Source organism: Populus trichocarpa, chromosome 4 (genome assembly GCF_000002775.5).
Source record: "Populus trichocarpa isolate Nisqually-1 chromosome 4, P.trichocarpa_v4.1, whole genome shotgun sequence".
NCBI lineage: Eukaryota > Viridiplantae > Streptophyta > Magnoliopsida > Malpighiales > Salicaceae > Populus > Populus trichocarpa.
This window is the reverse complement of record NC_037288.2, coordinates 16311228-16329036: the sequence shown is the minus strand read 5'-3', so window position 1 is coordinate 16329036 and position 17809 is coordinate 16311228. Positions and strand designations below refer to the sequence as shown.

General features: G+C 38.6%; 2 protein-coding genes and 1 non-coding gene across 6 annotated transcripts; 1 reads left to right on the top strand and 2 right to left on the bottom strand.

The window, feature by feature from the left end:
- Nucleotides 1-3855: 3855 nt before the first annotated feature.
- Nucleotides 3856-3972, top strand: LOC112327394 (U5 spliceosomal RNA). Its single transcript, XR_002981610.1, has one exon. It is a non-coding gene; the product is annotated as a U5 spliceosomal RNA (small nuclear RNA).
- Nucleotides 3973-4308: 336 nt separating this feature from the next.
- LOC18097785 (ferredoxin--nitrite reductase, chloroplastic) lies at nucleotides 4309-7328 on the bottom strand. Its single transcript, XM_006384346.3, has 4 exons — nucleotides 6814-7328; nucleotides 6370-6724; nucleotides 5500-5788; nucleotides 4309-5393 (listed from the first exon to the last, which is right to left on the bottom strand). Exons 1-4 carry the CDS (start codon nucleotides 7193-7195, stop codon nucleotides 4653-4655), a joined length of 1767 nt encoding a protein of 588 aa, XP_006384408.2. The 5' UTR covers nucleotides 7196-7328; the 3' UTR covers nucleotides 4309-4652.
- Nucleotides 7329-10845: 3517 nt separating this feature from the next.
- On the bottom strand, nucleotides 10846-17506 carry LOC112327237 (cold-regulated protein 28-like). 4 transcript variants are annotated; one of them, XM_052451995.1, is made up of 5 exons: nucleotides 17216-17504; nucleotides 16636-16794; nucleotides 16270-16537; nucleotides 11209-11278; nucleotides 10846-11041 (listed from the first exon to the last, which is right to left on the bottom strand). In XM_052451995.1, exons 1-5 carry the CDS (start codon nucleotides 17339-17341, stop codon nucleotides 11029-11031), a joined length of 636 nt encoding a protein of 211 aa, XP_052307955.1. In that variant the 5' UTR covers nucleotides 17342-17504; the 3' UTR covers nucleotides 10846-11028. The 4 variants fall into 4 exon arrangements, with proteins under 4 accessions (XP_052307955.1, XP_052307954.1, XP_052307952.1 ...); XM_052451994.1 differs by having other exon boundaries at nucleotides 10846-11275; nucleotides 17216-17506; XM_052451992.1 differs by having other exon boundaries at nucleotides 10846-11278; nucleotides 17216-17501.
- Nucleotides 17507-17809: the final 303 nt, after the last annotated feature.

The window sequence follows — 17809 nt, the reverse complement described above, 5'->3', positions numbered from 1 at the left end:
ATGTTAGCAAAATCGATTTTGTGTGAGCTATAGCAATTGTTACATGGTTTTATATCTTCTGGTTTATTTTGATTTTGAACTAATTAACTATTAAATTATTTATTTATTTATTTACATAATTATGCATTCCAAATTTCAACGGAAGATATCATATTTAACTGTATCAAGTAAAATTATCAAAAGTGCTCTCGTTTTGAAAAGTATTTTTCAATAATTTTAATATACTGATGTTAAAAAACACAAATTATATATGAAAAAAATTATTTTAATTTATTTCTAAATTAAAAAAATATTTTTAAAAAAACATCATACATCACAATAAAATAAAAAAAAGTTAAAAAAATCAATATCATTGTTGGGAAGTGAAAACTTGTATGAATCAAAGCTACTAAGAAAGCCATTTCTTCCAGCCAATTGGAGTTTCATCCATCATAAATCTACTAGTATAGCTGAACTCAGATTTCAGATCGAACTCAAAACGTGGGACTACCATGTATGTTTCTTAAGGTCGGTTACTGCTGAATATGCAAATATCCTATGCATTGTGAAAGTACCTGACATGTTTTAGGGCGTGCAGATTAAGCTACATGCGATGTTTCTCCTGTCTCGAGTGCTTCCTGTTGCTTGCTTCAGCACTCATCACCATTTTCAACGTTTAATCAGACTTAGAAGGTGGGGTTTAAAAACAAAAAATAAAAGACGGGGACCAAATTGACCTTCTTGTGTTAAGATATGTACTAAAACAAAACTGCCGGAGACCGGGACAGGACATGTATTAATTTAGACAGCTAGATCCAGCACACAGAATTTAATGGATGCAGTGTATAATTCCAGAAAATTCCGACCATCGACAAATCAATTAACGAGTCAACTCAATCGATCATGAGCAGTTTTTTTTTACCTCAGGCCCACATGGTATTAATTTAAACATGGAAATGTTGGGATGCCACTAGCCAGATTACTGCACTAGTGCTCGCCCCGCCATGATTGATTGCTCGCACGGATTCGATCACCTCGCAGGTGTCAAGTGACTGAAACTATAACTTAGTTCAATTATAATTTTAAAAGTGTGAGATTAATTAATATAAATTACAGTTTTAAATGAATTTTATTGGAAATTCTCTTTTAAAATCTTGATTTAAAATGAAATTTGGAATCATAAATGTAAAAGTTATTACAATGCCACGTAATATTCCAATACCAGGCAGCATGAGTTTTGAAAGGTCACTTTCTGATAACTTGAGTGGTTCTTCAATGCACAAAGAGTTTTTCATTTTCATAGCTACCATATAGCTTTTAGACTGCTTTCAGTCTCGTACAAGTAGTTGTTCGGTTCTTATCGCCTCCCTCTGTGTCTGGCATTGAGTTCATATATTATCTATGAAAACATCAAGAAATACCCAATCAAGATGAATTGTGAGTGTCTGTCTCGTAATGTTTTGATTGTTGAGATATATATATATATTTTTTTTTTGTTTATATTAGTACTATTTCAGGTCAGTTGTTGTGTGTGTCGTTGGCTGGATCAATTTTATTTTTAAATATAAAAAAAAAATACTAAGAGTGTGGAGTTTTTTTTTTCATTGCTATTAAATCCAGGTAAGTAAGGTAAATCTTGAAATTTCTTGACCTGACGCTTTGCATGGCATGAGTTTTCAATCAACTAAACTATATAAGAGCTAACAGTATATGAATCGGTTGATGTAATTGGTTCAAAGAAAATTTAGATGATCAATAAAAGTATAAATCTATTTATTTAAAAAAAGTGAGAAGATTTTCTTAAAAAAATATTAAAACGATAGCATATTGGATGAACCTGGTCACACATGACTTGGTTTATGAATTTAATTAGGTTTAATAATTGAACTAGTTCAGTTATGAAAAAAAAAAACTAAATTAAATTTTTTAAAAAATCAACTATTACAATCCAGGTTGATTTGTAAAGAATGCACAGTTAAAATGGGAACAATGAAAACGTCACTTCTTTTAGCTTTATACTTAATTATTTTTTATAATGCTAAATTAGAGTAGATTTAAGATTAAAATAAAGGGAATTAAGTGTTATTAACAAATTAGAGGTAAAATTATTTAAGACAAAATACTATAAATCCTTTTCAATTCTGAAACGACCCCATAAAAAACACAAAAAATAAAATCTAAAATTACAGAAAAAGAATACACATTTCTTGAAGGTATTTGATGATCATAGAGATAGGATGGCTGCAAACTTTTACTAAAACCCACTGAATGATTGCTTATTTATTTAATGGGCTTGTTTTAAAACTCAGAAACGGGTTGGTCTCTGGATGAGCATTGAGCTGGGTGTTCAGAGTTCATCAACAGGCTTGATGGGCTTAAGCCACCATCTCAGGGGTCCAGATTGGGCTGGGCTTTAGGCCCTATGCAAAGTCAACCCCTCTAAAATAGGTGACTGCTCCCGCTAAAATAAGTTGGCTAAATTACCCAATATAACCTTGGACTTTCTTTAAAGCAAGCTCTTTTTGTCTAATTTTATGTTCTCTCTTAGTTTTTGATTGCAGGTGATAGTTTATCAACACGAAAAACACTTATTTCGGGGGAAAAATGAAATATATACGTAAGAGTATAATATGGGCTTGTTAACATCGTTGGCCACCGTCAATAATTAACAGCAGCGCTTCTCCCTCACGCGCCTCCACCATTGACCAGCATCAGCCATGAATAGCAGTCTCCAACGCTGAAGGACGGTTCGGTTGTTAACCCTTTTAATCAAATCATTCCAATGAAATATGTGAAAACAGGAATTGCCAACCTGAAAATTTCATTTTAGCTGGGTGGGTTCCCATCGTTTCTCTTACACCTAGCCGTACGCCAATAAAGTGGCATGGATGCCATTTGTTTTCTTCCTTCTCTGCATGTATACGCATCCTAGTTTTTTCGCCTTCCCTTCATTAAATACCTCAAGCTTTGTTCTGATCTTAGTAATCTAATCTCTAACAGGATGAGACATGAGGGCATACAGTAGAATCACTGATAAACATTGGTGTGATGTAAGTGTTTTTGTGTTTGTCTTAGCTAGGATATACTAATAATTACTAACAGCAATGTTCAGAAAGAAAGAAATGATAATAACAGACGCCAACCAACTTTTATCTTTAATACTCTTGCTCTTGCATTAGCAAGTTAATTGCAGGAGCTGGCATTCTTTTTTCTGGTTTTCTCAGATAAAGAGCCCCCAAATTACGATGTCTCACTTTGCGACAACCAGCTGGCCTATGTTTGAATCAGTTGGAGAAATTGCCAATGGAGCTTCTCAAAGGACGGGATAGTTTTAGGGTTACTCAAATTTCTAGTGAAATATGCAAATAATTTGGAACCTCACCTTTCCCACAAGATGTTGCTGCAGCGAATGCCAGCGATACAGGGCCATAAGAAGCCCCAACTGTAGTTAGTATTTTTAGTCGGTAACATTTTCTTTTCGTTTCTTTCTCTTTTTTTAGCCAAGAGAAGCAGATTAATTACAGTTTTAGAAGATTACTTGTGTGTGGATGGTTTGTGCCTTGCCAGCACAGTGGGCTTCCCATGGTTCGACTCTAAAACCTTTACTTGTCGGTTATTTAGAAGATCTGGAAGCCAATTTTCCTGATTAATTCAAATGCTAGCTGCCGATTTAAGTTAGTTCAACAAGATCAGAAGCTCGCATTCGTGCTGCCAAATTATGAGAACGAGGGAGAAGCAAACATGGCTGGCAGTGAAAGTGCAAGGAGAGGGGCTCGTTGCGTTTGGGTTTCCAAAATCCCACATGGAAAGCAAAGGAAATAACCTGTCAGCAAATGCTCTATATAATGCTATGCAGATAGCTGTGGAAAGGCACGCAGCCGCGTGGTGAGCACAGAGCGAACTATTCTTTCGCCTTTTACTAAAGAATACCGTGTGCTCGCCGCAGATAGCGGCATACGCCTATTTTTGGAGGGCTCTCTTCCTTTGGAAAGGCCCTACACAATCCTAGTGTAATAACGGCATGCGCCTATTTTCTCCTGAGAACTGATGGCACAATCAAGCAGATCGGGGAGTTACAGCGATAAAAGCTCCTAGCGATCATAGCAGTCAGCCACTTTGCTGGCAGTACTTGCAGCAGGGAGACAAGACAATATCATAAAACGGGAGCTATTCCACAGTCCGCCTGAGATGATGAATTAACTGCTTTAAACACAATCGAGGAGTCTTTTCATACACTCTGCTATCCTGACTGTTAGCATTCTTCGAGTAGATTAATTAGCCTTCACATTAGGACACATTCTTAGATAAAAATCAACAAAAGAACAAGCGTTATATGGGAGTCACACAAAAATCTTCCAAATTTTATTGTTTTTTAGTCTCCGAGTGTTTTTAGTTTTGCATCATAAGCTATACTAAGTTTTATTTTCATACATAAAAGCTCCCACCGGGCTTCTAACCATCAGACAAAACCCAAACAATGAAACCAGAGTTGTTGGAAATCATGCTCGTGGGAGCTCAAGAACACAACTCCCTTCCCTTCCCCTTCTCTGACCTCTATCACCCGTCGTAGTCCTGTGAGATCATTTCAGTGCTTCATTTCCGATTCCAAAAGCATGCATTAGATCCCCTCCGAATTTGCAATGAAACAAGAATGAACATTTTGATTAAATGAACTAATCATCCACCTCTTCCCTCTCCCTAGGTACAGCTCCGAATTGTTTAACTAAAATGTCCACAACCAAAGGCACCAAGTCCTTGCATGGAACACTTTTCTTATAAAGCTCTCCCAAATGTGAGTCACTCCCAACTCTTCCTCCTACGTACACATCTGCTCCTTCACAGATTTTCCCTTTTTCATCTCTTGCCATGCAACCCATGAACCCAATATCGGCAACTTGTACCTGCCCACAGGTATTAGGACAGCCTGTCCAGTGCATTCTCACTGGTTTAGACACCGACACTAACCTCTGCACCTCCTCAGTTACCTTCATGGCCCTAGCCTTTGTTTCAATTATTGCTTGCCCGCAAAACTCTTTGCCAGTGCATGCTACCAACCCTTGCATGAGAAGAGGTGGCTCAGGTGAGAACCTGTCTTTTAATAGAGGTTCTTTAAGTAGGGCTTCAATCTTTGAGTCCTCAATGTTGGGAATTATGATGTTCTGCTCCACAGTGAGTCTGAGTTCGCCAGTGCCATAAATATCAGCTAAACGAGCTAGCTCATCCATGTCATCTGCTTGGACGCGACCGACAGGAATGTGAAGACCTGCATAGCTAAGGCCTTCTTGCTTCTGTGGATGGACACCGAAATAGTCCCTCCTTTCCCATTGCTTTTGAACTAAATCTTCAGAAGATTCTCTCTCTAGCTCTTGACGTGGCATTCTTTTTACTACTTCTGACCTGAATCCTTCAATGCCCTGGATTTATACAGAATCCCCGATTTGATCAGAGAGGTCTATGATTAAAGATAATGAACTTCGAAAGGGGAGTGAATGATGCATTAAAAGATGAATGATTACTCACAAGCTCGTCGATCAGCCACATCATTCTAGTCTTTTGCCTGTTCCCTCTGGTGCCAAGATCTCTGTAGGCCTCTAACACTGCTTTGCAAGATGGGAGCACATCATCAGCTGAAACCCAAGCATCAAGAGGAATTGCCTCAGCACATCGCTTGGGACTAAAGAACCCACCAACCAGCAAATTGAATCCAAACCGCCCGTCCTTCATGGCAGGCATGTAAGCAAGATCATTGATATGAGGATGCTCATAAAGATCATGAGAACCCACGACACATACATTCCACTTCCTTGGCCTGCAAAGATAGAGAAAAGGCTAAGGTCACTGAAAACAACTCGGCATTTATTGCATTTATGCTACCTAGATTTATATATCGTATTTTATCTCCTCTGGTTCAGAAAATGTCTCCCCGTGTAAATGACCTATATGGTGCCATAGCATTGTCGATTTAGGATTTTAATACTTCATCTCAAATGATTGGACAAATACCCACCAGTAAAGCACAAAACATAATTACCATTTATAGAGCACAAGTGCTACAACTCCCATTTCTTTACTGTTGTATTATGATATGATCCAATAACTAATGAACTTCTTTGCAACTTTCATATGCAAAGCTCTTTACTTGAAACTTTGGCATCAAAATTGAAAATTGATTTGGTTATTAGAAAGCTAGAGAACAATCTGATAATTTCCTCCAAATCATTGGAGATTCTCAATCAATACCCCCCCCTCGTTTATTCTTGATTTCGAGCTTCTCACTAAAGCCACTACAAGGCATTTAAATTAATATGACCAAGTTCAATTCCTTGTGCAATTCGCTCATCATGTCAAGCTCGGATACTTAAAAAAAAATTGAGGAAACTGAAAACTTACAAGTTAGTGAACTCAGGATTTCCACGAGAATTGGCAGTGATAAATTGGGACAACAAGTTGGTATAAGGTCTGGTATCAACAATCTCATCCGGATCAATTCCTGCAAGCGGATTTCCGACGGGGTTTCTCACGTTGTCCATGCCACTCTGCAGGCTTGTCAGACCAACTTCAGCTAGACCCCTTAGTATTTCTGGCACATCAGGCAACACCACTCCACGAATTTGCCAGTTTTGTCTTGTTGTTACATCTGCACAGCCATCTTTCCCATATTTCCTGATCACGCTTGCCAAGTATCTTGTTTGTGCACTTGTTGTTACCCCATTTGGTAGCTTTAGTCTCATCATAAATCTACCATCTGATCATCAAACATCAAAAAACAATTTACAACAAAGGATCTTAATTCGTTAACATAAATATATTATAACTTTGCAACCTCAAACTTACATTGGTGCTTCCTTCTGTGAAAGAGACCGAGCCACTTGAGTCTAACATCAATATCATCTTTAGTGCTCTTCTCTTTGTCAATCTCTTCCATCGACAATTTAGCAAGCTCCTCGATCCCATTTTCCATGAAAAGCTTCATTGGCTCTTTCTCTATCTTCACTTTCTCTTGAGGATTAATACCTTGCCTAAACTTCTCTTTCAACACATAGTATCCGTCTTTCTTCTCCACTCTAGGTTCCAACCTCCCTGCATCCACCCCCGTCTCCGCTGGCTGAGCCACTGTGGGAGGTCCAGCAAAGAGTCTTGTTCTTGGTCTTGCAGAGGAGCTTGGAACTGTGGGTGACAATTGTGGCGTGAGAAAACGAACTGAAAGTGATGACATAATGATGGTAGATAGTTTCTAGAGAAGTGTGGATTTTTGTTAGTGTTGTAGAGAGAAGTAATGGTGGTGAGAAGGAGGAGAGAGGGCATTTTGTAGATGATGTATGGGACCTTAGGAGGAGAGGAGAGGGCTGTTTTTCTTCCTGAAGGAGGGGACTCTTGGGAGGTGCCAAGGGTCATCTAATTTGTTTGTTTAGTCGAGGTCGGAACTAGGGAGGATGATAGTTGATTTATTTTTTTCAAACAAATATATATATATATATATATATATATATATATATGTGGAGATCATGTTAAGATGCTTAGCATGAACATCTGATTGGGCATATTTGGCGGTGGATAATTTTGGAGTCCAAACTACTGAAACTTGTATGCCTTGTGCAAAAGAAAACAAAACTCTATTAAACCCTTCTTCTTTCGTGTTAAATGGGATACCTAAGCCTTGAATTGATGAAATTTGAGCTTTGAACATCAATTACGATGGAGGATGAACTTTTAGAGAAAAAAAGTTGTTTTTTTTTTTATGAATTACGTTCATGTGTGACATCCATATTCATATTCAATTCTATCTTATTAACTTTTTGTCTTTTTATTTATGATTTTTTTGTATTAATATCAAAAACTAATAATTCTTGATGATTTTAATTGAAAGTCGTAAAAAATATATATGAAAGATTTATAATTCTTAATGGTTAGTTGTTGAATAACCATGACAAAAAAAAATTGCAAAGATATCATATTTGTGAAAAGATGGATGAAAAGATTCCCTTCATAAAAAAAAAGTGTTAAAGAACTAATGTATTATTTTTATTTGCGTTAATTGTTGTTATTAAAAATTTTGGTAGTATAACTCAAGATAAAGTGACCCATACAAAGATATTGTTTTAAAAATCCAAGTTGAGGTAGCGCTCACAAAGATATTAGAGACCCATAATAAGAATGGTCCACACACATAGAATGTTCGTAAAGGATGATTGTTGACTAAGATCGAGAATGAATTTCTTTCGAGCCCTAGAAGAATGATATAGGAAATGTTTTTAGAAAAATAAATATGTTTTTTAGTTAATTTTATTTTTTATTTTTATTTTTTTATTAATTATTATTAGGTTTTTCTAGTTTTTTTATTTGAATGGAATAACTTTTTTTATTTTTTTTATTCAATATTAGTAAAGTTTTTAGTTTTTCTATATAAAAAGCTTCAATAGTTTTTGATAAGCAAACACTTACAAAATTTGAATATCTTAAATGCCTACTTGTAATAATTATAGCGTTTCTAGTCCTCAAGGGTTTTCGCTTCTCCAAGCTGTCAAATTATCAATTATTTAATAGTAATGCCTTAACTCTTAAGTCATTCCAATCCAAATTAAGTCATTATTCCTATCCAAATAATGTTTGTTTTGCAGAAACCTTTGCCTTTAATTACTCAAAAGAATATTAGAATGATGAGAGGTTTGTGGTGTTTGATTTTTCCAGAGGCGAAGACCATGAAAACTGAGACAGTCGTCGAGCAGAAAGTCGCCCCTTTGTTTTTGGCTCAACGTTTCCACAAGCACCACAACAAAGAGCCCTTCATCTTAGAGCGACGCAGAATTGGGCCGGCGCTTAACTTTCGAAAAGAGCCAAGAGACAAGCTCGATTCGCCGCCACAGAAAAGTAGTTGAGCAAAACATGTGGCTTTCCAAGACCCTCCTCCGCTCGATTCGCCACAAGCTTGATCCTAGAGCATGAATTTTTTTAAAAAAATAATCATATGAACGTCCATGGGTAGGCATGCCCATATTCATCATCCATTTTTATATGAATTTCCGTACAGATCTCAATTCAGCTCAGCCCTGGCATTTAGGCGTGGCCGTGTCTAGCTGTGCTTCTGATTATGCTCATAAAAAACTGTAAAAAAGTGTTCACTCGGCATTGAAGCTCAAAATAGCTATATGTTTGAGCCCATCTTAACCGTACATACTACATACAGCCTATATTAAACAACTTGATGGGATTCTCTTGTAAGAACTTCTTGATGGATTCTTTACTCAATGTTAGTGCATACGCTGGAAAACAACTAATGAACAAAATCCATACCAGAGTAGTCAACTTGAATGATATAAATAGGTGTTAATACATACAAAGTCAAACTATAGAATTCACTTGTGTGGTGATAAAATTACATATTCAAATTGAAGAATTATCTTGTAAATTTACCTAGATAAATATAAAAAATCAGAGGATCATAATCATAAATTCATAATCAATTCTAAGAACCCGTTCCAAATATATGAGTAGAGTAGTCAACTTCTTAATCGGGATAAGTATTATGGAGATTTTGATAATTCTGTTTATGGTGAGATAGATGTATAATGTTATTTTTTATTAATTTATGATGTTTATTTCAATGATAATTATATTGATAATAATACCATAATCAATACTATTAACAACAATGATAAAGTCATCAATGGTGTGCTCATTGATGAGTTAATGGTTAAGTATAAAAGTAACATGAGTTCATGTACTCAACAAAAAAAAAATTCATTTAGGCTATTTGAACTATTTTTTTATTACAAGTTTATTATTATCACAAAGATAAATTTATTCAAAAATCACGTGAATAAAACACATGTTAAAAAAGCAAGTTTGAAGTTTGTAATTTTAATCCAGAAACCAGTGGAAAAGAAATCATTTGTTGATTCATGTTTCTCATGCAAAATTTAACTGGAAGAAATTATAGTTGATATTTAAAATTATTATACATTAAAAGCAAGAAAAAAAAACAGATTAAAAAGTCTTGATTAGACTTCTATGAGATCGAGACAAAAGTAATTTAAATTTAAATGTCAATTTTTTTTAATTTAAAGAGACTGATGCAAACGAATTTTAAAAAAATTACTTCTCATTAACAATTTTTATTTATTTTTTATTTAGTTTAACTTAACAATTTTACTATTTCTAGTTTGCTTTTAATACCTTTTATTTTCTAGTTTATCTAGAGTGGTTTTTTTGGTTTATTTAAGTAGCTCTAAACTTTTTAAAGAGAGGGGGCTATATAAAAAGAATATTTCATTTTTAAATTTTAAATTAAGATATTTTTAGTTATGATTTTATTCAACGTATTTTTATGCAATTTGTACTTATGTTTATTCCATCTACCCCTGTCATTGTTCAAAGCCGCTGGAGAAAGTCGAAATCTTTTAAGTTTTTTATTCAGAATTTTAGTGGTCTGGACTCGCCTAGATTGAGCGGGTGGGATATTAAAGAGATATTTAACCTCAAAATATTAGTTAAATTGAATATTGTTAGCGAAACACTATATTGGGTAGTGGCACGGTCATGGATGTCAAGGACCAATGGGAGGTGGACGGGTCTGTTTGCGGGTACTAGCCCACGTAACCCCACTCCCAGCCAATTTCCTGGGATAATTATAAATACCCATTCTGACAGATAATCCATTATTGGGCTCAAAGGACATTTTCCATTGGTGATGGATGATGGTGGTTTATCCAGTAGCTAGGGGTTTTGTTCATGTATACTCTATGATCTTGGGTTGATCATTATTAAGCTTATATTTACAATTCCTGATCGCATTTGTTCCTATAATTTTAGCTTTTGATTGTATTTGTCCCTCTGGTTTCATATCTTAGCACCCAGCAAAAAAGAATCTTCACAGTATAAGCATGAGATCATTTTCAGCCCATCAAAATCTTGCCCACTGCAGTTTTCTCAACATGACAGACTCGTCAATGGGGTAAGACCTTGCCTATGTTTTCAAGTGTTGGAATCAAAAGTTACCTTTTCTCGAACTTAGCTGACTGACAGTTGAAGCATTTCTTGTACTAGACTTTGTCAATGGCACAGCCTGAAAGGGGAAGATAGAGTTGACAAAAATGAGACTCCATGCTCACAAAATTCCAGGACCTCTGCTTTAGACTTTAACATGTTTGTAAATCACGACTTAACAAGCAGAACAGCAATGATCAAATTTTCTCATCATTCCTTGAAGCCTCCGCTCCAGATCTCCCCAACCTTTTCAACATGTGGATACAGGTCAGCTCCTCTCCTTGGTGTTCTTCAACAAAGTTCTGATCCGAGACTTCTGCATGAAACCAAACAACTCAGCAAGAACAATAATTCGCTGCAATCAGAAACACTACTTTGTTCAACAACATAGCCTATAAGGTTTTGCAACTCGTGAAAGTGACATTGTTCCATAACTGTCAGTAGCACTTCGCATCTAAAATTATAGAGTGTATAGAAATCAAAGCACACGCCATTTAAGCTTTACACATAGACAGAACTATTGCATCTGCCGAAATTTTTGCTTTCGACTCCACATGATCTGAAATAAGAGGGGGGGAACTGATAACCTTCCTTGAACATTGACATAAAACAGTAAAACAGAAAACAAGTTTATCCATATCAGAGTTGTAGCCAAAGATCAGTGTAAAATATGAGAAACCGGAAAAGTCAATTACATTGTCCATAAGGTGAGCAGTGAATGTCATGGAGCCGTGACTAATGAACACAAAAACATTAGTTTGATATAACAGAGGACGAGACACGATAATGATGCAGGTCCTTGAACAACTATTATGCAACAAGGCAACTAGTCAATTTGTAGTACGACTAGGCAATCTTTAACGGATGAGAATACATACATAGAGAAATTTCAGATAAAACTGTAAACTAATTGATGTTAGGATTGTTGCCATTATGTGCAGCAATCATAGAGCATTTACAGCCTATCTTCTAGAAGAGGATGGCTGCCATTTTCATTGTCAAAGAGGGCTGCTAGGTGCAGCCACCATTGTTGAAGAAGAGCTGGAGTTGGCAGCCACCTTTGTTGAAGAAGAGCTGGAATTGGCAGCCACCATTGTTGACAAAAGAGCTGGAGGAGCTGCCATGGATGCCTATAAATAGAGGCATACATTAGAGAGCAAAATGAGAGAGGTAAGAGAAGAGAGTAGAGCCAAAGATGTGAGAGATGTAGGAGAGAGTGGGCTGCCAAGGCAGCCAGCAGTAGCTGCCATTGCAGCACTGAGAAGAGAGAAATAGAGTGAGGTTGAGAGTTGCCAAATAAGGGGATAATTCCTCCTCCTCTATTGTTGTAAATCTTGTACTCTCCCTATATAATGCAATGGCTTCTCCCGTGGATGTAGGCGGTTTGCCGAACCACGTTAAATATTGTGTCAGTGTGCTTAGCCTCCAATGGGCAAATATCAGAACATCACCGGTCGGAATTCCCTACAATTGGTATCAGAGCATATGGTTTGAAGTGGTGTTTGATTTTTGCTCAAAAATGAAAGTTGTCAAAATTATGTTTTGACCATACCACCGTGTAGAGGAGGAAGAGACGAAGCCACTGGTGAAAACGGCGTCAAACTCGGACGTCGGACATGGCCGCACTCTCCATCACTCTCCGGCAAGGCGTCTGCCCACGCGCCCCACGCGTCTTCTTCGCCCGGATGGGTTGACCCGACCCGAATACCAGTTGACCCGACCCACGTGACTGACTCGGATAAAGATGATGTCAGCATGTACAGTAGACATGCCAGGGATGACGTCATCCTGATGTAATTGTGGCATCAGCATGTACAGTAGCATGCCATGTCAGCGCCCAGTCAGCAGCCACGTCAGCACAGTGGGACCACCTGCCACGTCATCAGCCGCGAGCCGAGCTGAGTTAAGCCGAGCCGAATGGAGCCGAGCCGAGTTGGAGCCGAGCCGCGAGCCGAGGGATAGGATCCAGCGTAGCTGATCCTATGTGCAACTGGATCTGAGATTGAATCTGAGCCGTTTATCAGGCTAGAATTGTTTTGATCAAATCTTAGCCGTCTGAAATGCGATTTGGACGATTTCAGACTTGTTTCTAGCTAATTTGATCGTTCCGGATGCAATGGTGCGGTCCGATCTTTGAGATTTGAGACCAAAAATGGTAGTGGTGAATTATTGAAAGAGATTGCCCGATGAAGAGGCATCTGAAGGTCATCATGGTGGTCGATGGAGATGAAGAAGGAGAAAGTGCACATGTTTGCCCAATTACATGTGCTGAACTACTAAGTGGGGAGAAATTTTAATTGCCTTGAAGGAAGGCAAAATTAGGATACTCTGGACACCCGATCATGTGGACGATTTGAGGTGGAGAGTGGAAATTGATGAAGACCAATCTTGACGAATCTAAGAACTGGTAGTCTCGCCAGATGTTGAGAAATCAGGTATAAAACCGGAATACCCCAGATCACTTGTAAAGGAAAGCCGCAACAAAGCTAGCAAATGGTTGAATATACGAAAAGGCAGTACGGTGGATAGATACGTTCTAAGAAGTTCTGTCTAGGAGATTGGGTTTTAAGCGGGACCAGTGTGACCCCTCCAAATCTTTCCTGGGAACTTGCTTAGTTGAAGGATCATCCACACAGTACTATTTTTGTATATGTAACAGTTTGTAATGAAACTGTTGAAGACTAGCAAGATGACGGCACAAAGGAACAGTTGAGTTCCGTATGTTCAGGGATCTGATGGAGTGGTGATTTCTCCAAAGAAGTTAGATTCGATGCTGTAATTTCTCGAAGGGAGAATTGATGAAGACCCTGATAATGGAAGAGAAATACACAAGGAGATAAAGATTGGCACCCTATTTTGACTTGGATAAATGTTGTGACAGGATGAGCTGTTGTCAAACATAAAAGCAAAGAATAGGGAGAAATCTGGAGAACCGAAATTGCACGAGAGCACACGGAGATTGTGCAGGAGTACCCGAAGGATCCAATGAGGTACTGTAATGAGACAACAGATGCAAGGAGAAGAAGAGTTCCCAGATGAAGCTCAGAGCAGAGACTGTGTGAAAAAGTTGTACAACAGGAAGTCTCTTGTGCTCTTGATAAAGGCAACAAGCGAGGACCTTTCCAATGCATGCAATGATGGAAAGATGAGCTATTGCAGAAGCACCTAATTAAGGGGGTGCGACCGCCGATGAAAGGCGAAGACACCAAAGAGAGTTGGTGTGGGTGGAGCTATCAAGCAGAAAGGCATAGAAGCTCCAAACATAGAAAATGGGATGGAGGATTGCGAAGAGTGCACCGCAACTCTCTCTTTCTATGTGATCAGTGGTAGTGATCTCTCCCAAGTCCACATGGTGGTAGAGAATCTTAGAGTCACTAGAGACATCCCCAATGAAGGAGGAGGTGACCGCTTCATGACAGACGGAGACACCTCAGGAGAAGGTGTGAGGACCATGATATGAGTCCAAGTTCAGACCGCCGTATGACAACAGGCGGAGACACCTCGGATGGAAGGTGTGAGGACCATGATATGAGTCCAAGTTCAGATCGTCTCATGACGACAGGCGGAGACACCTCGGATGAAAGGTGTGAGGACCATGATATGAGTCCAAGTTCAGACCGTCTCATGATAACAAACGGAGACACCTCGGATGAAAGGTGTGAGGACCATGATATGAGTCCAAGTTCAGACCGCCGTATGACAACAGGCGGAGACACCTCGGATGGAAGGTGTGAGGACCATGATATGAGTCCAAGTTCAGATCGTCTCATGACGACAGGCGGAGACACCTCGGATAGAAGGTGTGAGGACCATGATATGAGTCCAAATTCAGACCGTCTCATGACGACAGGCGAAGACACCTCAGGAGAAGGTGTGAGGGCCATGATAGGAGCCCAATTTCAGAACGCCCCAGAGCCAATGTGATGGCTAGATATAAGTGGACAAGTGTATAGCCAATGAAGAGGCTATGATGAGTATGAAGACAAATGCAGGATTGACTTTCATGGATATTGCCCCCATGCTAAAGATCAATGAGCTAGAAGACATTTGCCTTGGACAATAAGTGGATGGCTTGTGGAGCATTAAGACGCGACTGCTATGAAGGAGCAGAGGGCATGCGCAGGTTCCAGGAACAAGTTGACTCTTGTCAAGGTGGTGAGCTCAGTAATGACATTGTAATACTCAGAGTATGAAGATAGAGATGGATCAACCTTTAATGGGCTGTCCCCATGGTTAAAGGTGGAGAGCCACCTGGACTCTTGAGACTAAGAGCGGGAGACTCACGGAGAAGTAAGGCGTGGTTCCTAGGGAGGAACAGAGGGCAGACGCAACTCCGGGATGAGTAGACTCTTGGAAGAGTGGTGAGCTCGTGATCACATTAAAATACTCAATGACTGACGCACTTGGAAATATCCTTTTGAGGGGGTGTTGTAAGCCTTGGTGTAAGGCTTGATAAATCATTCTGGGCCAAGCATGGTTGATATGCTTGAAGGGGGATGTTGTTCCAGAGACAAGCGTTAAACACTCTTCAGATGAGATATGACAAACCATCTGGTTGAAGTGATCCTTTGGAGTGAGCAAAGGGGTGCTTGGATGACTCTGGTGATTGAAAGGTTTGGCAAGTACCTGGAAACTTGGCCAAAGACGCTCTCGGAATGGTAAGCTTGGAAGAGCTGCAGAATGCAAGCATGTGCTGAAGAAGCAAGAGGACAATTGCCCACATGAATGGCAAAGGGGGTGATTGTTAGGATTGTTGCCATTATGTGCAGCAATCATAGAGCATTTACAGCCTATCTTCTAGAAGAGGATGGCTGCCATTTTCATTGTCAAAGAGGGCTGCTAGGTGCAGCCACCATTGTTGAAGAAGAGCTGGAGTTGGCAGCCACCTTTGTTGAAGAAGAGCTGGAATTGGCAGCCACCATTGTTGACAAAAGAGCTGGAGGAGCTGCCATGGATGCCTATAAATAGAGGCATACATTAGAGAGCAAAATGAGAGAGGTAAGAGAAGAGAGTAGAGCCAAAGATGTGAGAGATGTAGGAGAGAGTGGGCTGCCAAGGCAGCCAGCAGTAGCTGCCATTGCAGCACTGAGAAGAGAGAAATAGAGTGAGGTTGAGAGTTGCCAAATAAGGGGATAATTCCTCCTCCTCTCTATTGTTGTAAATCTTGTACTCTCCCTATATAATGCAATGGCTTCTCCCGTGGATGTAGGCGGTTTGCCGAACCACGTTAAATATTGTGTCAGTGTGCTTAGCCTCCAATGGGCAAATATCAGAACATCACCGGTCGGAATTCCCTACAATTGATACCTATGGTGCTGCCAATAGAATTCTGATAGCATAAGCAGCACATGGAGTGTTGTTCTGAACTTCTTGCCAATCCACAGGAGACAGTTGCATTCTCTCTTACACGAATCCCCCCACCACAAGCTGCAACATGTCCTTGAAGATCATGATGTGCCGCCTCCCACTGGTTTGTCAACCGAGTTGTCTCCTCGATAAAATGAGAGTCAGCTGTACTTTCCAACAATGGCTCATTCCTCTTCTTCTCCCATCTACAATGTCGCAGAACCATGAACTGAAACATAACCAAGGAAGCTCAGAACAAAAAAAAAAAAAAACCTCCGAAAACAAGGGAATTCGAGAGTTGAAATACCAAGATTTAAATCCGCTAACCTGGGGTTGCGATGAACACGGCCTCCCTCCCATCTCTCGCAACCAACCACGCAAACTAAAGGAATGGCGCAATTGCTTATTAACAAATGAAGATTCTAATGAATCAAGATACAACCTATGTTTCTCATCTGTCCACGCGGCAGATGGACCCTGACCCTGCTTTAAAAATAAAATTAAAAAAGAAAAAGAATACTAAAAATTTACCACCAGGTGATAGAACACAAGAACTAATCAGCTAATTACGAATGATTAAGACTAATTTTCACGTTAAACACAAGCTACAACAACAAAAACGAGTTAAGCAAATTAATTAACTCGCTAACAAATTTCCAAAATCTGACATCATGGAAAAAAAATTTCCTTTTTCTCTTCCTGGCGTAAAATTTGACTGTTTTTGATAATGAAACTCTAACAACAATTAGATAATAAATTATATACGAAAAATTAAAAATAGCGAAAACTCACATATCCTGCAAAAACAAATAAGCGCTGCAAATCAAGGATTATCGCACAAGCTTTTCTACGTGATCCTTAAGTTCGTTTCCAAAGAAAGCAATAAATTAAGAGCGAGTAAAGTTACCGGTATTGCATTGGCATTGTCAACGGTTAAACCAGAGGATTCCGAGCTCGTCCGAATCAACTCACTATTACTCTTCTTCTTCTGATCCGGTAATGGAATGTCCCCTCTGAGATTCCCCTCCTCCATTTATCCGTTAACCGTTTTTTTTCTTTTTTACGCCTTATTTTTTTTTTTTAATCTCAGACAGTAAATGTGAAAATCGTTTTCCTTTAATTTCGCTGGATTTTAATTAGAGAAAAAGAGAGAAAGAGGCCGAATTAATTTTTCTTGTTTAGGAAAACACAGAAAGAGAGAGAAGGGAGGCATGGCAACGCTTTTACACGTGTCAGAGTCAACAGAACGTTGCCACGTCAGCACATGCTGATAATATCTTCGGGGTAATGTCAGTCAGATATTTCTTTTGAGCTTGCGGCCAATAGCTAGATAGTGGATTATTATTATTATTATTATTATCAAGATCATATTTAAATTATTAAAAAGACTAAATCATATGTTAATTACAAAAAGCCTTCCCAAAAAAATATAAATATACTTGGTTGAAAGGTTTGTCTTTTAGCTTTTAAGGGTATAGATGTATTTATATTGTACACAAAT

What these genes read in the sequence shown, in the direction of transcription:
- LOC18097785 (XM_006384346.3), bottom strand. Translation starts at nt 7,195, where the DNA reads ATGTCATCACTTTCAGTTCGTTTTCTCACGCCACAATTGTCACCCACA. An exon ending in TCACAGAAGGAAGCACCAAT is followed by an intron (nt 6,725 to 6,813) that starts GTAAGTTTGAGG and finishes TTTGATGATCAG; the next exon opens with ATGGTAGATTTATGATGAGA. An exon ending in TGTGGCTGATCGACGAGCTT is followed by an intron (nt 5,394 to 5,499) that starts GTGAGTAATCAT and finishes GTATAAATCCAG; the next exon opens with GGCATTGAAGGATTCAGGTC.
- LOC112327237 (XM_052451992.1), bottom strand. Translation starts at nt 17,341, where the DNA reads ATGGAGGAGGGGAATCTCAGAGGGGACATTCCATTACCGGATCAGAAG. An exon ending in ACAATGCCAATGCAATACCG is followed by an intron (nt 16,795 to 17,215) that starts GTAACTTTACTC and finishes TTATTTTTAAAG; the next exon opens with CAGGGTCAGGGTCCATCTGC. An exon ending in TTCTATTGGCAGCACCATAG is followed by an intron (nt 11,279 to 16,269) that starts GTATCAATTGTA and finishes GGTTTCATGCAG; the next exon opens with AAGTCTCGGATCAGAACTTT.